The 24121-nt window shown below is 38.2% G+C and overlaps 1 protein-coding gene across 2 annotated transcripts in view; it reads right to left on the bottom strand.

The window, feature by feature from the left end:
• Window positions 1-3520: 3520 nt before the first annotated feature.
• ap2b1 (adaptor related protein complex 2 subunit beta 1) overlaps window positions 3521-24121 on the bottom strand; it is a 47860-nt gene continuing 27259 nt past the window's right edge. For both annotated transcript variants that reach the window (XM_052101900.1, XM_052101909.1), the window contains 6 exons: window positions 22239-22384; window positions 21125-21254; window positions 18042-18126; window positions 17762-17848; window positions 9953-10107; window positions 3521-5076 (listed from right to left, as the gene is read on the bottom strand). In XM_052101900.1, the coding sequence (XP_051957860.1) occupies window positions 5002-5076; window positions 9953-10107; window positions 17762-17848; window positions 18042-18126; window positions 21125-21254; window positions 22239-22384 (678 nt within the window). In that variant the 3' untranslated portion in view covers window positions 3521-5001. The remainder of the gene's footprint in view (window positions 5077-9952; window positions 10108-17761; window positions 17849-18041; window positions 18127-21124; window positions 21255-22238; window positions 22385-24121) is intronic.

Raw genomic sequence — 24121 nt, 5'->3', positions numbered from 1 at the left:
AACTGGAGTCTTCATTTTAATGTGAGTGATAATGAGTTTATATATATATATATATATATATATATATATATATATATGCAAAATTACAGTTTGTGTCTTTAGGAGTTTAACTTTTTTTTAGGAAAAAATGATTTAGTGCACCTTTAAGAAGTATTCCTAATATATATACAGTGCATCCAGAAAGTAGTCACAGCGCTTCACATTTTGTTATGTTACAGCCTTATTCCAAAATGGATTAAATTAATTATTGTCCTCAGAATTCTACAAACAATACCCCATAATGACAACATGAAAGAAGTTTGTTTGAAATCTTTGCAAATTTATAAAAATAAAAGAATAAATCACATGTACATAAGTATTCACAGCCTTTGCTGTGATCCACTGATCATCCTTGAGATGTTTCTCCAACTTGATTGGAGTCCACCTGTGGTAAATTCAGTTGATTGGACATGATTTGGAAAGGCACACACCTGTCTAAATAAGGTCCCGCAGTTAACCGTGCATGTCAGAGCACAAACCATGCCATGAAGTCCAAGGAATTGTCCGTAGACCTCCGAGACCGGATTGTATCGAAGCACAGATCTGGGGAAGGGTACAGAAACAATTTCTGCAGCATTGAAGGTCCCAATGAGCACAGTGGCCTCCATCATCCATAAATGGAAGAAGTTTGGAACCACCAGGACTCTTCCTAGAGCTGGCCTCCTGGCCAAACTGAGCGATCGGGGGAGAAGGGCCTTAGTCAGGGAGGTGACCAAGAATCCGATGGTCACTCTGACAGAGCTACAGCATTTCTCTGTGGAGAGAGGAGAACCTTCCAGAAGAACAACCATCTCTGCAGCACTCCACCAATCAGGCCTGTATGGTAGAGTGGCCAGACGGAAGCCATTCCTCTGTAAAAGGCACATGACAGCCCGCCTGGAGTTTGCCAAAAGGCACCTGAAGGACTCTCAGACCATAAGAAACATAAATTCTCTTGTCTGATGAAACAAAGATGGATCTCTTTGGCCTGAATGACAAGCGTCATGTCTGGAGGAAACCTCATCACCTGGCCAATACCATCCCTACATTGAACCATGGTGGTGGCAGAATCATGCTGTGGGGAAGTTTTTCAGTGGCAGGAACTGGGAGACTAGTCAGGATCGAGGGAACGATGAATGCAGCACTGTACAGAGACATCCTTGATGAAAACCTGCTCCAGAGCGCTCTGGACCTCAGACTGGGGCGAAGGTTCATCTTCCAGCAGGACATTGACCCTAAGCACACAGCCAAGATAACAAAGGAGTGGTTACGGGACAACTCTGTAAATGTCCTTGAGTGTCCCAGCCAGAGCCTAGACTTGAACCCGATTGAACATCTCTGGAGAGATCTGAAAATGGCTGTGCACTGATGCTCCCCATCCAACCTGATGGAGCTTGAGAGGTCCTGCAAAGAAGAATAGGAGAAACTGCCCAAAAATAGGTATGCCAAGCTTGTAGCATCATACACAAAAAGACTTGAGGCTGTAATTGGTGCCAAAGGTGCTTCAACAAAGTATTGAGCAAAGGCTGTGAATACTTATATGCATGTGATTTTTATATATATATATATATATATATTTTAATTTGCAAAAATTTCAAACAAACTTCTTTCATGTTGTCATTATGGGGTATTGTTTGTAGAATTTGAGGAAAATAATGAATTTAATCAATTTTGGAATAAGGCTGTAACAACAAAATGTGGAAAAAGTGAAGCGCTGTGAATATATATATATATATATATATATATATATATATATATATATATATATATATTCTTGTTACATGTGCCATTTTTATAACCACATAATTGAAAGCTTGCATTTAATATGGTCTTATATAGCACCTTTTTAACCTTAATGGTATTCAAAGCGCTTTACACTGCGTCTCATTCACCCATACACATGCAAATTCTTTCATACATCAATGGCGCCGAGCTGCTATGTAAGCTAGCCTGCCATTGGGAGCAACTTGGGGTTCAGTGTCTTACCCAAGGACACTTCGGCATGTGGAGTTGTGTGAGCCCACATTCGAACCGCCAACCCTGCGATTAGTGGCCAACCCGCTCTACCAACTGAGCCACAGCCACCCACTATAGGCATATTTGTAATAATGGCATGTTTTAATAACTATTAAAACAATTTTTAATGTTTTAATAGTTTTTAACATTTTAGTCATTTAGTAATTTCTGTTGTCCACTACAATGGACATTAGTTCTGAATTATGGCTTTTTTATTTTTTGCCTTGTGTTTTTTTGCCACCATGCTTTATTTTTAAAGGTGAAAAAAAAATTGCTTAGTTGTTTTTTTGTTCAAAAAGTTAGATTTAGCAGCATCTAATAATTTTTTGAGATTTAGTGGGTACCAGATGACAAAAACCCTTAAAGGAATATTCCGGGTTCAATACAAGTTAACGTCAATCGACAGCATTTGAGTAATGAATATTGTTTTGGCTCATCCCTCCTTTTCTTAAAAAAAAAAGAAGCAACAATCTGGGTTCTAGTGAGTCACTTACAATGTATAGACACAAAACATAAACAATAAGCACGTTAACATGATGTAAGTGTGATAAAATCCCTTATTAACCTTTTCTTTGTAAAGTTATAGCCAATTTTACACCTTCGTTGCCATGATGTCGTATTGCCGTAAACCCCAAAATTACAATTTAAACAATTTTACAGCTCAAATAATACACAAGTTTTAACATAAGAATGAATGTAAGTGCTTTTATAAAATTATAAGCTTCAGATTTCCACCTTTAAACCCTCCAAAACCCTTTACTTCCATTGTAAGTGCCTCACTGTAACCTCCATTTGTGTGTGTGTGTGTGTGTGTGTGTGTGTGTGTGTGTGTGTGTGTGTGTTTTTAAATGGACAGTAAGAGTTTAAATAATGTTTTGTGGTAATCAAAATTATGCCACAAATGCTGCCGATTGAGATAACATTTTTTACCTGGAATATTCATTTAAAAACACCAGAGAAAACGTGTGTCCTTTGGAATGGACGCAGGGTAGGGTTAAGTTAAAATATTAATAATGAAAACCATAATCCCTGTGCTATTTGTCAACTACTCCGCTACAGGTGTTAAAAATACATTTGGCCAACAGAATGTGATGGCACATAATAAATACTATAAATAAACAACCATATAAAGACAGAAAACGTAGGCTCTGTCAGTGTTAATGTGATGCCCTGAATGGAACGGTTCGTTGGCATGCACTTAATGTTAACGTTTTAAAATACAGACAGGCTCAAAATGTGCTCTGAAGATGATGATTATGCATGACAAGTCTCAGGACACTGTGTCTGGTGTGAGAGCTGTTCAGTATTCAGTTGGGATGCTGTTGCAGACCTAAGTGATTATGACACAGCGTGCCTGCGTCACCTCCAGCGCACAGCTGATCTCACAGACCACACACATCACGTGCTCATGAACATTAAAATGAAAACACTGGCATAATGTAGTGTCTAATGAAGGTTTAGTGGGTGTAATGAAGGCATACTCAGATTTTGAGGGCCAATACATCTGACTTTATTTTGAATTACAACTATCCATAGGGCAAACCTAGAGGGGAAACAATCAGATTTTCTTTTCCAGTCTGTTTATACCAATACAAGATACATTTCTGAGTTTATATGCACTGTGATCACATCAGCAATATAAACGGCAATCATAAAAACAAAACACACACTTGCACATACAGTATAAAGGTACTAATAGGAAGGTTAATACACAGTGAGGTGTTCTACTGGCAGATGTTTATTGGACACTGCTCGCATGCATGTTCACAGGCACAATAGCATCTATGGCAACAAAAAATTAAGTTCACATTTAGTCACCAGCACAACCACGAAGACGAATCGTAAAGTTTTAGTAAAAACCAAGCTGAAAATGCTCTAATCAACAGATCATAGTGATCAGTCCTAGTATTGTATAGTCTATATTGGTCATCTTTTTTTGTTGTTGTTGCATCCCTATTGTAGTGTATTAGTTTTGAAGTATATAAAGCAACCTTGAGACTGAGCTAGGTTGTATACAAAATTTGGGCAGATAATTGTTATATTAACCTCGTGGAGACTAAAATCTACAGAGCTGCACAAAACCTCTTGGAAAACATCCTACTCACTTTCACAAGCACAATACATCATATATGGATGGAACCCATCTGGGAATATATATTAGTTGATCCACTTTCATAAGCTTGATATAAAATACGTTTAGAATATTTTTCTTTATCGTCACATTAAACTGATTGACACCGTTTTGAACAATGTATAACCATAAATGGAGTTAATTCAAGTGGGTAAGTTGAACAAGTTACAAACAACCGTATTAGGAATGTGGCATGTTCATGTTGGTCAAACCATGCAAAGCTCATTTCAAACAGCTGGCAAATTAATACTGCACTGTTTTAAACCTGCATGAAGCAACACTGAAGTGAATCAGAGAACAAAACAAAAGCACATAACGTCAGAATGCACAGTGTAAATAAAAAAAGATGTCAATTATTTTTGAGAAATACAGAATATAATGGTATTCAAGTGGTAACATCCAAAGTACATCCGCATCACATTTCTGGAAATGCCTTTAAGTCAGACACCTGCTTTGCTACGTTCTCATCCAGCCTGAAGACATGTCAGCTCAATGCTGTTTACATACTCAAATCGTACAACTTTCTTGAATCTAAAATGGCAAATACAGAGCACGTGTAAGCACAGAAAATGCATTCATACAATTAAAATGAAAAATATATAAATCGCATGGACACTGTGGACCAAAATTCCCTTCTACACTATTTCAACATCAAGACATTTGGCAAGAACAGAACAGTTGATTCTCACATCCTGGGCACAGTGAAGTAAAGTGGTACCTAAGGATGGACTGAAAACAATGGCAAAAAAATCATAGAAAGCTGTAAAACTGGATCCTGGGCAATGGAAATGGTGGTGGCTGGCAGGGGGACGGGGCGTAAAGGACTATAGAGACCTTCAGTTCTTCAGAATGGCATCGTACATCTGGTACACATACTGAGACACCTCTGGAGCTCTGCATTTCAGAGAGAGCTAAAAATAGAGACAGACAGACAGAAAAAAAATATTTTTAATTTGAAAAGAAGTGAATAATCATGGAGTTCTCTGATAAAAATGTGCAACAAAGTGCTTGTTTTGGTATAGGGTCATACAAAGTCAAGGACAGAAAATCAGTTCACTACAAATGTGACTAAATAAACCAATGTAAGATATTGCAAGATATTTCTTGAATTAGAGCTAAATGATTAGACAACATTTCAACCACAGACAATCTGCATGTCCATCGATTTTGCTCTTATGGAAAGAAATTGGTACTTTTATTCACCAAAGTGGCATTCAACTGATCACAATGTATAGTCAGGACATAAATAACATGAAAAATTACTATTACACTTTGAATTTTGTTTTTTAAACTACTTCAAAAAGTTCTCATCAAAAAATCATCCATGTGCAGCAATGACAGCTTTGCAGATCCTTGTTATTCCAGCTATCAGTTTGTCCAGATACTCAGGTGACATTTTACCCCACACTTCCTGTAGCACTTGCCATAGATGTGTCTGTCTCGTCGGGCACTTCTCACGCACCTTACAGTCTAGCAGATCCCACAAAAGCTCAATGGGGTTAAGATCCATAGCACTCTTTTCCAATATATGTTGTCCAAAGAAACACAGACATTGGACAACAGACAACACACACGCACATATTTTTGACCGAGATCTTGTATTGATGACGGGAGAGTCGAACCACTCCCTTAAGTCTTCTCCAGCACATCCCAAAGACTTTCAATGGGGTTAAGGTCAGGATTCTGTGGTGGCCAGTTCATGTGTAAAAATGATTCCTCATGCTCCAGAATGCTGTCATTCTGGAATATGCCATCAGGGAAGAAAAAAATCCATTGATGGTATAACCTGGTCATTCAGTACTTCAATTTATTGCCACATAACATTGTTGAGCCTACACTTGACCAACTGAAGCAACCCCAGATTATAACACTGCCCCCAGAGGCTTGTAAAGTGGGTATTATGCATGACGGGTGCATCACTTCATGCACTTTTGGAATTGGGTAAATCTGGACTCATCAGACCACATGACCTTTTTCCATTGCACCACAGTCCAAACTTATGCTCCCTAACAAAAAGTCATTTTTTTCTGATTAGCCTCATTAACAAGTGCTTTCTTGTGTCCCGATCCTGTAAGTTCTCATCGCATTGTTCGTGTGGAAATGCTCTAAATGTCCTACTAAACATAGCCGTGAGTTCTACTGTTGATTTTTGACAATGTAACTTCAAGTGTTTTAGTGATCTCCAATCAAGATTATTCAAGATTTCTTTCTGACCACATTTAATTTGCAAAACTGATGGTTCACCACCGTCCTTCAAGGTTTTAATAAGGCGTTGGACAGTTCTTAACCCAATTCCAGTGATATCAGCAATCTCCTTACATGTTTTCTTTGCTTGATGCATGCCAATAATTTGCCCCTTCTGAAATACAGTAACATCTTTTCCACAACCCTGGGATACGTCTTCCAACATGATTGTTTAAGAAATGAGATACTACACACTGCATTGGTTAGGGCCACATTCTGAGATTATATTCTTCTCACCACAATTGTACAGGGTGGTTATCTGAGTTACAGTAGACATTATCAGTTCAAACCAGTCTGGCCATTCTCTGTTGACCTCTCTCATCAACATGGCATTTCCGTCCACAGAACTGCAGCTCACTGGATGTTTTTTGTTTTTGGCACCATTCAGAGTAAACTCTAGAGACAGTTGTGTGTGTAAATCCCAAGAGATCAGCAGTTACAGAAATACTCAAACCAGCTCATCTGGCACTAACTGTCATGCCACGCTCCAAACCACTCATCATTTGGAAGACCCATTTGTGACTGAGCTTTAACTTCCTGGCTGATGTCTTGAGATTTTGCTTCAATATATCCACATCATTTTACTTCCTAATGATGCCATCTATTTTGCGAAGTGCACCAGTCCATCCTGTAGCAAAGCACTCCCAAAACATGATGCTGCCACCCCCATGCTTCACGGTTGGGATGGTGTTCTTCAGCTTGCAAGCCTCACCCTTTTTCCTCCAAACTTAACAATGGTAATTATGGCTAAACAGTTACATTTTTATTTCATCAGACCAGACGACATTTCTCCAAAAAGTAAGACCTTTGTTCCCATGTGCACTTGCAAACTGTAGTCTGTCTTTTTTATGGCAGTTTTGGACCATTGGCTTCTTCCTTACTGAGCAGTCTTTGAGGTTATGTCGATATAGGACTCATTTTACTGTGGATATAGATACTTCTCTACCCGTTTCCTCCAATATCTTCACAAGGTCCCTTGCTGTTGTTCTGAGATTGATTTGGACTTTTTGCACCAAACTACATTCATCACTTGGAGACAGAATGCATCTCCTTCCTGAGCGGTATGATGGCTGCGTGGTCCCATGTTGTTTATACTTGTGTACTATTGTTTGTACAGATGAACATGGTACCTTCGGGCATTTGGAAACTGCTTCCAAAGATGAACCAGACTTGTGGAGGTCCACAATTCTTTTTCAGTCTTGGCTGATTTCTTTTGATTTCCCATGATGTCAAGCAATGATGCACTGAGTTTGAAGGTAGGCCTTAAAATAAATCCACATGTACACCTCCAATTGACTCCAATTAGCCTAATTGGCTAATTGTCAAAAGACTTGACATCATTTTCTGGAATTTTCCAAGTTGCTTAAAGGCACAGTTAGCTTTGTGTACATTTCTGGCCCACTGGAATTGTGATAGTCAATTAACATCGAAACAATCTGCCAGTAAACAATTGTTGGAAAAATTAATCGTGTCATGCACAAAGTAGATGTTCTAAATGACTTGCCAAAACTATAATTTGCTATTATTTAATCCGTAGAGTGGTTAAAATTTTGTAATGTTTTAATGACTTCAAACTAAGTGTATGTAAACTTCTGACTTCAACTGTATATAACATTTAAATATAATACAAAATATATTTTTATTATATTTATATTATATAATAGAAAATTATGTTAAATTAAGCAATAGTGAATCATTTCTGTCCTAATTTATTCACTTTGGCAAGTTATATTATTAATGCTCTTTGATGAAACCCACAAGCCCTTATTTCTCATGAAGCAAAACCTTTGAGATTTCATGTAATAATTGTATTACTCCACAGAAATAGAGGAAGCGTGTGTCCCCTCCTCTGTGTCATTAACAATGTGTGAATAAGCCCGCTGTGACCAGGAACATTTGTCATTACCCAATCGTTAAATTAAAGTGAAAACGGAGTGCTTTGTGTTCACTATCAACGTTTACCTTTGTTCAATGATATTTTTTTGTTAGTTTGGCACGAGCCTCTGCTGACGGTGCGCGCATCATAAGCTTTGATAAGCATTTCACACGCTCTTCCGGACAGGAGCTGCTCTCGGTTGATGTCCGCGGTGTGGCTCAGTGAAGCTCTGTGTTCAATTGAATGGCACTTACTCATGGCATTTATTTATATTTGTTTAAACTTCCCTTATTTAGGCATTAAAATGTAACTGGAATTTGAAGAGCACAATAATCACGGTCATCCCAAATAACCACGGTTAGATTAAATAACCGCAATCAGACGATCATTTAATAATCGTGACAGGCCTACACATGAGTTTAAAAGAGGCTACAATAGAATCAAAAGGGCATTGGGGCTCAAGGAGCTGATACATCACTTTACTGAATTAATACTTCAACCTTTAGTGACAATTCTGAATGCTTTACAGGGCATTTGATCTTCCTATTTAATGCGTAAGGGAAGCAAGTCAAGCAGAAATCATGGCTTTAAGGGTTATCCATTTATCATGTTAAAAGAGCTTGATCTTCAGATTTCTATTACATCTGGACCACTGAATTACTTAATGCAAACAGTGCGGTGAAACCTTGGAGTGGCGTGTTGTACATAAAAATAAAACAGCTTTTGTCTTTATATTAGGACTGTCAATTGACTAAAATATTTAATAATGAATAATCTCATAATTCTTAAATGCATTCGGTTTCTTTTATCAGAAAGGTACAGGAACCGAGGTAGATTTCTTTATTCTGCGTTATTTAAAAAAATGTATTCAATATAAAAGTTGTTTTTGACATCCCGCTGCACTGTGTTTTTAAAAACAATTCAGACAGTTTTAAAACGGTCTTGAAAGACCCACATTTCGTTTCAGTCCATTACACTCCATGTACTGCAGTTGTTTTTAAGGCAAGAACACTTCAGGTGTGAACGGCTCCATTGAAAGGCACTGCAAGCAAAACAAAATGTTCTGCATACCACATGTTAAATATTGCTAATACCTGACAGATATAACTGACATTTTACACTTGGCAATCAAAATCCCACTTTTGTGACAGCCAGGGTAAACAGCAAAAAAAAAAAAAAAACAGTTAAGGAGGCCAGAGAGTGGTTTATCAGAAACGCTCTCTGCTTGTCAATCATTTGGCATGTTCATCTTTGCTGACATGAGATTTGGTGAAAAGTCTTTGGAGGGTGTGGTTTTTGAGGGAGGGTGTTTGGTTGTCAGTATTTTTGGTGTTTGTTTGTTATTATTATTGTGGTTATTGAGTTGTCAGAATGAAACAATTACAATGTCAAAGTGAATAAATGCATTCATGCCACAAATTACAGCATTAAACATATTTAAAAAATGTTATGTGTATTAAACACATACATTCTGACAACCCTTGTTTATATAGTTTTCTATTAAACTAGGGATGATGTGTGTCCTTGTATATGTTCTGGACAATGTGAAAAGTGTTGTTTGTCAGAAGACAAAATATTATTTCCTCTTTTGAGTCAAACTGGCATGTGTCGATTGAGTCAGACTTCAGTAGCATACACGAGTGAATCTTTGTGCTTAGAGTAATTACCGTGTAATTGGGATTTCCAGGTTGAATGCGTAGTTCAGCCAGTATCCAGATACCGTTGGTGAGTTTAAGCGACTGGTAAAGCATGTCCTGGCCTTCCACGTTCCTCTTGGCGATGGTGTAGATGTTGTTGTTCTGCAATTTGCCTGACACCGTATCTGCCAATATCACATGCACATGGTTAATCAACAAGATTCTAGACATTTCTTACTAGTGTATGCAACTTTTTTGGATTTTTATTTAATTTTCATGAAAATTAAGCACATTTCCCTACAAATGATCATTATCGTAATGTACACAGATGTTTTTTTTGTAATTCTCATTTTTGTCAATGATGACTAACATTCCATTCCTATTGCTCACTATATTACAACAGTTTTCTTTATGAAAGGAAACACATACTAAACCTCTTTTAACATAAGAAGTTTAATTACTACACCTCAAAGCTTAGTTCTACTCTATGTACTACACTAAGAGGAATCTTTGAATGTACCTTGATGTCTTAAAACTATTTTTACACATCAAGATATGAAAGCCCTGATCCTTGATGATGCTGTTCTGGAATATGAAACTCCTGAGCTGTATCATCTCACTTGGAGAGCATCAGAAAGCAAGGAAAGAGAGATAGGAAATGATAAAGCCCCTGACAAAAGAGAATGACAAGAACAGAAATAAAAGGATGGGGAACAAACAATGAAAGAGCAATGTATAAGGGACACAATAAAATGCAATGAAGTGTTTGCAGAGAGAGAAATATGGACTGGGAAAAAGCTATTAAAATGGATAAGATTTACATATATGTATGAATGAGAGAGAGAGAGAGAGAGAGAGAGAAAGTCCTGGAACTAAGGATGGGCATTTTGGTAATGTTGTCTACTCAAGTGCTTGGACTTATTACTAGAGTTATCAAGGGGCAATGACATGTACATAACTGTATAATATAATAACATGTCTGACAAATGTCTTTGGCTGCTGCATTACATCTTGTTGTTCCAGTGTATCGTCAATTCATTATAATAGGCTGTTATAAAATAATCCGTTACAAAATGTACAAAAGATTGAATAATCAAAATGCAATGCAACATATTTTGTCATGTGAAGATTCGCTGCCCAACTCAATGAAAGAATGTGCATAAAGCGTCTGTCTGTTCTTCCTGAGAAGGCCTCTTGGCTTAACAGGAGACGGCAGCGTTTTTAATATGCGTGTTAAGTTGAAGTTTAGTTTTGAAGATGCTGTATCCTGTTCCGTTTTGCTGCACTCTGTCTAGCTGTTTAAAACACTCGCCTTCTTTATATGTGGTGCTTCAACACATTGAGTCCATTGCCACAAGCCTGGTGTTTGAGTATGTGCGTTCCCCAAGTTTTTGCTCCTGTGGGGAAAGCCATGATGCTCCATATTGTTGTTGCTGTGATGATTCATGAAGTGTTCCATTCAACTCAGAGAGTCTGAATTTCTACCATTCAACTGGGGAAAGTGCAATGGAATGACACATTATGTCGGACTTCTAACTTGGATACTCGTGTGGAAATCTACAACTCCCATTTCGTCGAGATGCAGGTGTGTGTACGTCACGCAAACTTTTCAGTACCAAGTGCAGGGAGGTACACAGTCAGTGACAAACATTCACTTTTATTAAATAAAATCCATTCACAAGTCAAAGTTCTTAAATTAAAGGTTAATAAAACATGTTTATCAAATGTTTTGCAGAGACAGTTGTTCAAAACATGGTTAATTACAGCGTTGTATATCAGTTTGGTTGCTAGGAGTCGTCTCTGACAATCAATTTAACCCCTAATAACCACAATGTAAATCAATCTCAAAATTAAAAATAAGCTCCCTCTTTGACACGTTTGTGTTTAGCTGTCAGGTAATTGTCACTGAATTTCAAATTAAATGAAAAGTCTCATCATGAATGATCACCATCGATCATCGTTTTCAAGATTGATCATTGCTGCCACATCCGAGTACCAGAGTACTCGTGCACATCCCTACCTGGGACAGTGACAGTCAGTGCTTATATAAGCCACAGAAGCAGGTGAGGCTCATGTTGAGTGTACAGTACTGTTCCTCACTGGGCTAAAGAGCTCCAGTTTACACTGACTGCACACACAACTGACAACACTACAGCGGTCAATCCTGTGAGTCTAGCCACAAAATATACAGTGCATCCGGAAAGAATTCACAGCGCTTCACTTTTTCCACATTTTGTCATGTTACAGCCTTATTCTAAAATTGATTAAATTCATTATTTTCCTCAAAATCTACAAACAATACCCCATAATGACAAAGTGAAAGAAGTTTGTTTGAAATCTTTGCAAATGTATTAAAAAGAAAAAAAGAATTCTTCTTTGCAGACCTCTCAAGCTCCATCAGGTTGGATGGGGAGCGTTGGTGCACAGCCATTTTCAGATCTCTCCAGAGATGTTCAATCGGGTTCAAGTCTGGGCTCTGGCTGGGCCACTCAAGGACATTTACAGAGTTGTACCGTAACCACTCCTTTGTTATCTTGGCTGTGTGCTTAGGGTCAATGTCCTGCTGGAAGATGAACCTTCGCCCCAGTCTGAGGTCCAGAGCGCTCTGGAGCAGGTTTTCATCAAGGATGTCTCTGTACAGTGCTGCATTCTTCTTTCCCTCGATCCTGACTAGTCTCCCAGTTCCTGCCGCTGAAAAACTTCCCCACAGCATGACGCTGCCACCACCATGATTCACTGTAGGGATGGTATTGGCCAGGTGATGAGGTTTCCTCCAGACATGACGCTTGTCATTCAGGCCAAAGAGATCCATCTTTGTTTTTTTTCTCATGCACTGAGAGACCTTCAGGTGCCTTTTGGCAAATTCCAGGCGTGCTGTCATGTGCCTTTTACAGAGGAATGGCTTCCGTCTGGCCACTCTACCATACAGGCCTGATTGGTGGAGTGCTGCAGAGATGGTTGTTCTTCTGGAGGTTCTCCTCTGACAGAGCTACAGCATTTCTCTGTGGAGAGAGTGACCATCGGATTCTTGGCCGGGCGGCCAGCTCTAGGAAGAGTCCTGGTGGTTCCAAACTTCTTCCATTTATGGATGATGGAGGCCACTGTGCTCATTGGGACCTTCAATGCTGCAGAAACTGTTCTATACCCTTCCCCCAATCAAGTTGTAGAAACATCTCAAGGATGATCAGTGGAAACAGGATGCACCTGAGCTCAATTTTGAGTGTCATGGCAAAGGCTGTGAATACTTATGTACATTATGTTGTTAAAAATCATGTTTTTATTTTGAATAAATGTGCAAAGATTTCAAACAAACTTTGTTTAAATAACGAATTTAATCTGCTGTAACATAACAAAATACAGTCACAGGGGTGCTCATATCTTTATATCTACATCAATACTGTTTAACTGTTTTCTTATGAATAATCTTATCTTTTAATTTCCAAATAGAAAAATTCAAATGAGATTTAATTTAAATTTGTAAAGCACCGAATTTACTAAATTATCCAAAAATAGGCATTAACCACATGGTGTAAAACTATAACACCTTTTTCATTGAATATACTGTTACTGTGATATAAAATTACATTAACCATGCTAAAGGTTTTGGTCATATTGCCCACCCCCACCTGTAAGCATTTCAGTATACAAGACATACCATGTTATCAGCATGCAATTGCTTTTTTGTGCATAGATAAAAACCTAGCTTGCATGTGTCATGTGTGTGCTTGCTAAAACGAGAGTAAGGTGGTGAAGTAAGATTGTCTGACTGCTGGCGATTAAGGCACCTCTGGGCAAGAGCTGATCATTAATTTCAGAGAGTGTATACAGCTGGTCCCTGTATACACTCCCACATTCCCCCTTTATTCTCTCTGTCTGCTGCTGTATGCTCAAATTCGCTCCAGGTTGATGAATACAAATAGCGAGCTGATAAGCCTTGAAATAAACCAGCTCTGTCAGTCTGTGCACAGCCCTCTGCAAAACATCTCTGCATAAAATCTCCACAAGATTTTTACATTGCCAACAGACTAAATAATTCACTATAAACAATAACATCAAAATGTTAAGAATTCATTTTTTCTTCCATTGAGACACTCATTCTGCTTGCTTTTAAATCTAATGCTACTTAGTGGAGAATAAAAGGAGGTTTTCATCATTTAAAACAAACAATTAAAAAAAAATTATGGCTTAATATCAAAGCATTCTGATGTTACATTCATAAATCAACCTTGTTTTGCTGCTTGTTACTGGTGCACCTTGAACAACAAGCTTTGATACTAAGGGTGTAAAAAAAAGCCCTGATGTATTGATCTGATAATTATTAAATGTACATTAATATTATATATATGCATATAGATTTTCCCACAGATTTTCTATGGGATTAAGGTCTGGAGACTGGCTAGGCCACTCCAGGACCTTAATGTGCTTCTTTTTGAGCCACTCCTATGTTGTCTTGGACGTGTGTTTTGGGTCATTGTCATGCTGGAATACCCACCCACGACCCATTTTCAATGCCCTGGCTGAGGGAAGGAGGTTCTCACCCAAGATTTGATGGTACATGGCCCAGTCCATCGTCCCTTTGATGCGGTGAAGTTGTCCTGTCCCCTTAGCAGAAAAACACCCCCAAAACATAATGTTTCCAACTCCATGTTTGACGGTGGGGATGGTGTTCTTGGGGTCATAGGCAGCATTCCTCCTCCTCCTCCAAACACGGCGAGTTGAGTTGATGCCAAAGAGCTCGAATTTGGTCTCATCTGACCACAACACTTTCACCCAGTTCTCCTCGGAATCATTCAGATGTTCATTGGCAAACTTTAGACGGGCCTGTACATGTGCTTTCTTGAGCAGGGGGACCTTGTGGGCGCTGCAGGATTTCAGTCCTTCAAGGTGTTGTGTGTTACCAATTGTTTTCTTGGTGACTATGGTCCCAGCTGCCTTGAGTTCATTGACAAGATCATCCCATGTAGTTCTGGGCTGATTCCTCACCGTTCTCATGATCATTGCAACTCCACGTGGTGAGATCTTGCACGGAGCCCCAGACCGAGGAAGATTGACAGTTCTTTTGTGTTTCTTCCATTTGCAAATAATCGCACCAACTGTTGTCACCTTCTCACCAAGCTGCTTGGCGATGATCTTGTAGCCCATTCCAGCCTTGTGTAGATCTACAATCTTGTCCCTGACATCCTTGGACAGCTCTTTGGTCTTGGCCATGGTGGAGAGTTTAGAATCTGATTGATTGATTGCTTCTGTGAACAGGTGTCTTTTATACAGGTAACAAGCTGAGATTAAGAGCACTCACTTTAAGAGTGTGCTCCTAATCTCAACTCGTTACCTTTATAAAAGACACCTGGGAGCCAGAAATCTCTGATTGAGAGGGGGTCGAATACTTATTTCCCTCATTAAAAAATTCAATTGCAAAATTCAAATGCAATTCAATTTATAAACTTGTTGACATACATTTTTCTGGATTTTTTTGTTGTTATTCTGTCTCTCACTGTTCAAATTAACCTACCATTAAAATTATAGACCGATCATTTCTTTGTCAGTGGGCAAAGGTACAAAATCAGCAGGGGATCAAATACTTTTTTCCCCTCACTGTATGTATGCATGTATGTGTGTGTGTGTGTATATATATATATAAATAAATAAACACTGCAATGTATTAAATGTTAATTTTTTACAATACAAATCTTGAAATATTTGCAGTTGTCAAATTGTTACAAAATGTACATATTTTATCTAATCAAAGCAAATTTCAGATTTCATGATGCAACATATTTTAGTACAAAATCATCCTAATGGAGGCCACATTCACAATAATTTGTTTTCGTTTGAAAACTCAATTTTCAGTTTCCTAACGTCATTGTTTTCCACAGTGTGCGGTTATTGAGAGCATTTTCAGTGGAAGAAAACTCTGAGTTAGGATGAGAGGCACAAACGTAGCTAAATCAATGCATTTTCAAACTACACTGATAAGCCAAAACATTATGACAACCTGCCTTATATGCTGTTCCTCTGTGTGCCGCAAAACAGCACCGACCAGCCAAGGCATGGACTCTGCAAGACCCCTGAAGGTGTCCTGTGGTATCTGCCACCAAGACATTAGCAGCAGATCCTTCAAGTCCTGTAAGCTGCGAGGTGGAGCCACCATGGATCAAACTTGATTAGCCTTAAGTGTCCAAAACCTGTCGCCGGACCACTGTCGGTAGTTGTTTTGAAAGATGAATTTCCTATTGTTTGTAACTTTGGATAAGTATTAGGGCTGCACGATTTGGATAAAATGCCATATTGCGATATTTTGAAAAGTATTTGCAATTTGAACTGCAATTATGATTGTCATCAGCAATTTCAGGTACTGGTTGTGAACGGATCTAAAACTGCTGGAACACTGTATCATGAGTAGGGCTGCAACTAGCTATTATTTTGATAATCGATTCATCTTCAAATATGTCTTCGATTAATCAGATAAAAAAAAAAAAAAGATATTTTACTTCCTGTATTTTATTAAAATGTTATTTTTTATAACAGAAATGATAAAGGGTGTAAGGATTTGATTCTATTTACATTACTGAATTTATGATTCTATATTCTCACAAAACTATGAACAAAGCCTGAATCATGAAAAGTTTGTTTGAATTAGGGGGCCTGGGTAGCTCAGCGAATATTGACGCTGACTACCACCCCTGGAGTCACAAGTTGATGATTGTATTACATGAGCTTACATGATGAGAAATGATCAAAAACACTTTAAACCACACACTTTGAACACTAAGACATCAGCGTGACATCAATGAAAGCTGCGCAATTTATTACATTGAAACGGAAAGCACAGTATGATTATCCATTGCGATCGGTTTGACTGACGTGGACGTGGATGCATGTGGTAAAAATAAGCAGTTTTGCAAAATACATGGAAATACGTGCCTTATTCTGAATTCATGTATACATTATAAAACCGAAAATAACAGTAAAATGTCACTGACGGATCTTCTCTGTGCTCGCAGCACATATCCAACTTATCAATAATGAAATTAGTTGTCGATGATTTCCATTATAGATATGAATTGATTTTATCGATTAGTTGTTGTTGTTCTAATCATGAGCCCCCCGCGTGCTAGGAGAATGCCCAAAAGCGCAGCTTTGAATCATGCAGCACATGCAAAAAATATAATTAATTAAATCATAGCCCTATGTAGTTTAAATATTACATTAGGCCATATTGGGATTCCTGTCTTTCCATCCTCAAATATACGATGATAAATAAGACTTTTTTATATACATTTATGATATTTAAGACTTCTTGGGTTTAAATTTGGAAAACTGAACTTAAGAAATTTGAAGACTTTAACTTTTAAGTCATGAGTCACTAGGGATGGCACAGTGTGAGTTTCTGATAGTTAGATTACCATCAGAGAAAAATTAATTCTAGGTTAACCATTTATACAATAATTTGATCATTTTCTTATTATGCATCAGCACTGATGCAAAAAATGCATATATCACAATATAACTTCTTAGTGGATGTAATTCTGGGGGATATGTGGATGCTTAGGGCAGCCATACATTAGGAATACTGATAAATACACAAAATATAAATAGGAGGTATATAATAAGAGATGCTTCAATCTAGGGAACGACACCGCTTATGTGCATCCCAAGCTCAGTGATATGCTTCAACGTAACCGGAGTGCTTCAAAGGTGCATAACTGTAAGATTATTGTGCATGCGCAACATGTAGTTCACTTTCTTACAGTGGCATTTTAAATAGCAGTTAAAAGTAAAACCGTATAATCACGGCATACCTATAAGTCACACATGTTAATTAGGACTAGATAATCTCACCTGCATTTAAGTGGCATTCTTTGATCTGGTATTGCAGTTCATTCTCATTTGGAATGTCCTTCCATGTGGCCAAAAACACTTGACGCTCTGAGGCAAAGAGGAACAACCAAAATATAGTGAGGTAAAGGTTGTCATTCTGATTGAAGTGAATTCAATTACAGCACCTACCAATCACTACACTTATTTATAAAGTTCAAGCTCAAGCGTAACCAACACCTCACACTGTGAAACAGAATGCTGTATTTAGCGGCCAGCATGTGTGCGTGTATAGTGCTCGTACCCATTTTGCCATCTTCCACAAAGAAGATGTTGAGAGGAATCAGAGTGCTATAGTAGAACACATCAATACTGTTTTTCACGGCCACCTGCAATAAGAAGAGTTGAGTGGTTAGACTTTTAAACACACTTCAGTATTCCTATGTATGAGGGTCTCTTGATACGGTCTCTTTAATATATGCAAAATGGAATAGGTGCTTTCTGCACAGAAATGGACATTAGAAGTAACAATAATACATTTTGGATGGAAGCAAAATGAACAAATGTCAATTATGTAGCACGCACATCTAGAGTAAATTTAATACAGGTATCCAGTTAAAATAATAGAACATTTGCTTGAAATGTTTGTGGCAAGATCAAAATTCAAGAGATTTAGAGAGTTAAAGTGCCATATTTTCTATGCTATTTTTTAATTGTATTTTTTTACCTTTCTGTGCATTTTCAGCATGCAGTGATAGTCATTTACTAAGCAATCAATGTAGTCATGAACTAATACCAGCGATGCATTTGCATGCATGTCTCAGCTGACCACTTGTGATCACAACAAAGAACTTAATGTTATCATAATCAAAGAAACTAAGATGAAGCAACAAGCTATAAATCTGGTCTCTTACATGTTAAGTTTTGGTTTTAAAGGTTTATTAAAATAGCTAAAGAATACATTTCCCTTGTAAGGCTACTTTTATTTCTTCCAGATTCAAAGGGAAGCTGAGTCAAGCATTTTATTGTAAATATAAAAGAAATAAAAAAGCACTGCTTTGATCAAGATAAAAAAGTGCTAAAAGGCATAAGCTCAAAAGAGTTTTATAAGAGAAGGTAGTCTCTGGGGCTAATCATATGTCTACTGTTTAGAATTCAACATCTTCACCTCTGTTCATCCCAGCAGGTGCACCATTTAATAAGCTGCTCTATGTTAGTTAAGAAAAGCTTTTACGAAGGAATTAATTGGAACATCATCATAATCCGCCATGTGCAGCTACAAATAGAGTTCATAACAAAACAGTCAGCTCAGGTCATGAAAGGTCCTTCAGTTAAGTATTAAAGTTGTACTGGATAACTGTTCCACTGTAATATTGATTATGAAGGATTTAGAACTGTGTGCTGATGGGTATTTTACAGCTGCTGTGTGTAATTTCTGTACCACTTGCAGCACAAACAGAGTAACAAAAATTATGACTGCTTCTAAAGAGGTTTATTTTGATTGTGCTGATCACATCCTCTTGAATTGTACGGAACTACAGAGTTGAAAAAAAAAAAAATTTGTGTTCTGCAGAAGAAAGTCATACACATCTAGGATGCATGAGGGTAAATGATTCATGAATTCATATTTTTGAGTGAACTATCCCTTTAAGGCTGCCTCATAATAATGGGGCACATGGACAGGTCACAGTTTTCCTGCCTCTCTATGAAGCATTCAGTTGCTGTTCACCCTGTTGACTCTTTAGCATATGAGAAAGCTGAACCCATTCACACTGCAGTCATAAAAGCTCCACAGGCAGATCTGTTTATTACTGAATAGCCAAATGCCTGCTGCCCCACACAAGCCAACAATAAAGAGGACAGGACAAGAGAGTGATAGAAAGAACAAGGGCATCCTAAAATAGGGGGCACAGAAAAAAAAAGCAAATCAGCATGATGTCACAGGGTGGGAAATAGAGATGTGGGGAAATGGTGGAAGAAATATGATGTGTCAATTATGGTGTGATGCAACAGGTAGGAACACTGCTGGACACCAATGCAGAGATAAACGGAGTGAGAATTGACACACTGTAGTCTGATGGAGTAGGATCATTTACATTTGCTTTTATCCAAAGCGAGTTAAGTGCCTTGCTCAAGGGCACAATGGTGGTGGCCACCGACCTTCTGATTAACAGCCCTGTGCTTTAGCCACTATGCCACTAGCCTAGCCACTAGCCTAGGCTAGAACAGACACGATTAGACACACCATCCACAACATGAACACAATTACTTATGTTGAAATCCTTTTATTGTAGTACTACGCTGCCCTACAAAGGAAAAACAAAGTAACTACGCTAACACTGAAACTGAGAAAAAATGGCTTTAAATGTACTTGGTTTCAGTTTGGATTTTGTAGTTACTGCGATTTTCACACTCCGTTTTCTCTGAATCTGAGCGTAGTTGAGCCAAACCCATCTGTCACAACACAACTCCATTTTGCATCTATGTACTGTATATAATAAAACATTATAAATTCATACCAATGCGTATGTTGGGCAATTCCACAAAATATCAACCACCGAATTGGCCCGGTTGCTAGGGAGGGTAGAGTCACATGGGGTAACTTCCTCGAGGTCGCGATTAGGGGTTCTCGCTCTCAATGGGGTATGTGGAAAATTGTGTGTGGATCACAAAGATTTGCATGAGCCTCCACGTGCGGAGTCTCTGTGGTGTCATGCACAACAAGCCAAGTTATAAGATGCACGGACTGACTGCCTCAGAAGCGGAGGCAACTGAGACTTGTCCTCCGTCACCTGGATTGAGGGGAGTAACCGTGCCACCACGAGGACCTACTAAGTAGTGTGAATTGGGTATTTGAAATTGGGGAAAAAGGGGATAATTATTATATATTTTTTTTTAATTAAAAATAATTGCCATATAAATATCGGCAGCCGATACATTGGTGCAGCCTTTCTCCCTAGTTTCACTGTTTTACTGCATTTTGACTTTGTAGGGCACAATCAATATCATCTACTGTATGCCAGAATCTGGCACCTCATGTAATGATGATGATTAATAATCACATTTGTATCTGATTGATTAGCGTTATTAGTAGGCTAGACGCCGCTGGCAAGTACTCATTATCTGTAGAGTTTAAAGATATAAAATGTAATGTTTTGCAGCTGCAGCCACACTAATGATCTCAGTGACTAATGAAGCATATGGGACAACTGACTGAAATAATCAGACAGACAAACACGCTTGCGGTTTCATAATGTCATTTATACATTAACAGCACATTTCAAACGTGTCATTTCCTGTGGGATGATTAATAGAGAGAGCAGACTTCAAGAGTGTTTGTGGATGTTTTGGGAATAGGAAAGCACATTTAAAAGAGCAGAAATATACCTGTAGGTTGTTGAGTGGGTCCATTTTCATCACAGGCCCGATGGTGTTGAGAGGGAGAGAAATGTCGATGCACTGGCTGGGCATTAGAGGAGTGTGAATGGGGAGAGGTGTGGTGGGAATCATTCCAAAACTAGAGTAAGAGTAAAGAAAAAGGCACATATATAAAAATTCAACATAAATTAGTAGCCTCTCACACAATGTCCGTATTAACTTGTTGTCACACCTGACAATGGTAGATATACAATTTACAAGCCTTAAATATGTCTTGCATTATTTTAATGTAAATATTATATATGGAATTATTATATTGAAAGGAATTATTTAGCCGTTTTTCCCTTGTATTAATTAGTGACAAACTGCATGGGTCATTGTGTCACTTGCAGCATCATATACTAGTAAGCTAGTTTCTATCTCCATTGCAATTTTTTTCCTCATATTTTAATTGTTGTGATTTGGTCGTGTGGAGTGAGGGGTATTCCCCAAGTGTTGCCACTTGGAGCTCTAGAGGGAAAAAAATTACCATGATAAACGAATGATGGTAAATTGTTTATTCAAATAAATAGCTGTTAGAAGATGCCGAAATCACAAAATATTTCTTTCGTTGACATTTATTTTTCTTGTACTTGTTTTTTTGTTTCAATAGCAGTCAAAGAATAAGAGTCTGAGGCTCACGGTTTTCTTAATCTGACAAAAGCGATTCAAGCTAATCATATCAAAGAGATACTAGTGGTCACTTAAGAAAAGAACTGTGATTGTTCTGCTTCTATTTTAAACCTCCATGCAAAATGTAACTTCAGAAGTTTAGCTAGGAATTATAAAGTGCTTTCTCTTTCATTGTCATTATTACAGAACTTAATTTGGTGACATATTCCTGCCATACGTGATTGTGATATAAGTAACTAAATCACAAAACATTGGATCTCACAATTAGACTGACAAGTTGTTATAAATTATGCAAAAGAGCTTAACAGATGGTAATAAATATATTAATGGCTGGTAAATTCTCACATTTCCAGAAATTTGTAGATGTGGCAAAAACTTAATTTTGGATCCTAGTTCATGTGCCAGAATAATTCTTAGCACTCTTGTAATCTTTAGAAACACTAGTACAGACCTGTTCTTATTAAACTGAATGGCAAAGTCAGTCATGTGCTGCAGGGCTTTGTTGGTGAAGGTCATGTCCATGTACATGTGGCCTTGACGCCGAGAGAAGGTTCCAGATATCTCCAGCCCTTTGGCCTTAACTGCTGGCAACCAAACCTTCAAAAAACAAAGCAATGAGTATTCATTCTCTCCCTCATTTTACAGTCAGTCTACTTATTAAGGCTACAAGCCATCTATGAGGTGAAATAGAGTCATTCTAAACTGAAGGACACTTTAAATGGGGGGTGTGATATTCTCCTACACTCACTCACCCAAGCACTATTGCTTACAAGACTAATCTGGCATCCAAGATGAAAAACAAATTAAATTGAAGGATTAGCACACATATGCAAGACGAGACACCCAGAATAAACAATTATCTGGGGTATTGGAAACTTCCACAAGGTCAATTATAAAGCATCTTGATAAGGACTAATTGTGCTCTGTCCTACTCTACTGACCTAGTCTCTAAAGCTCTAATGGAGCTCTTATTAATGATAATGCCTGCACATTCTCCTGGGAGCTTTTCTACCTGTGTGCATTAATGGAGATAATGTGATGGATTGAGAATGAGAATGGGCTGAACATCCCATCTAGTAGTTGTTGAAAAGGCCCTTCAATATTAATTAAGTGGCTGTTAGGGAGAAGGGCTCCAGTGAATTCTGATTGCTCTGTTCCAAAACATTCAAAGGGACCATTCACACCAAACACGGTTTGCATGCGTCTACACTGTTTTTCAACGTTTACAAGTGTTAGATGGATGTCTCTAACCATTCCACTGCTCCATTTGTTCTTTATAATGTGCTTTTGATGCAATATGTCACTCGCATCCAGTGTCGACATCATCTATTTAAAGACTCATCTATTTAGACAGGCATACACCTAATTTATCCTCCAACCCACAATTAGGCTGCTTTAGTTGGGTCTGCCGGAACCAGAAACCAGAAACATTGAGCATGAATTATATCTCTGCAATAAATTGAATGGCATCTATGCTTATATTACTATATTGGTTTCCCTGTCTCAACCTCAGGACTCCTATCCTGAGGTCACCAGAACCGGCTGGATCCAGCACCATTCCTGCTTCGTGTTGGACTCCACTGCTACGTGTCGCTGAATGATGATGACTAAATGCAGCCGGTGCCAGCCAAACATGACTTCAGTCTATTATGATGGGCTTCAGAGGATGAACTGATGACAACTCCAACCATAAGACATGGGATACTTTATATGCCATTGTCTGAACCTTGGATTTAAGATGGACCACACCGAACCTCACCGAAATTACCGACCAGGTTGAACTGCGTTTCACATCCCTGATCTCTGCCTGCATCACCTCGGTCTATTGATGGACTACGATCTTGAAATGGAATGCATAGACTAACAATTGCAAACAAAAGCCTTCATCAGCCAATTAACAAGGACAATTGTATCTATGTGAACTTCTGCAGTTAATCCAGGATGGACTTCAAAGACATTGGTCATTAATCTTACAGTTCAAACAAAAATCAATGTTTAAACACTGACCCTTAACACGTCACGTGACAATCGATTTGTAAAAAGAAATGGCTGTGCGCAAAACCATGCTGTGGTCAATAAACAAGGTGCAGACATTCCTCTTGTTAGTGACGAACGAAACGAAAAAGTCTTCAGGAAGTGTCTCAGCTGTTGGCCACACACGGCTACCACCAGACCTATCAACAGTGCTGGGAAAAGTTATAAAAAAATTTTTTTAATTTTAAAAAGAAGAACATTTTATCAAAAGTGACCACAGAACCATCAAGGAAAAGTGTAATTGGTTTGACCAAATGGACGCTATCTAGACCGGCGAGCAATGGGCGGGAGAGTGCCCTG

The sequence above is a fragment of the Xyrauchen texanus genome, chromosome 3 (assembly GCF_025860055.1).
Source record: "Xyrauchen texanus isolate HMW12.3.18 chromosome 3, RBS_HiC_50CHRs, whole genome shotgun sequence".
Classification (NCBI taxonomy): Eukaryota; Metazoa; Chordata; class Actinopteri; order Cypriniformes; family Catostomidae; genus Xyrauchen; species Xyrauchen texanus.
The sequence above is the reverse complement of the archived record's forward strand: the minus strand, read 5'-3'. Positions and strand labels throughout refer to the sequence as shown.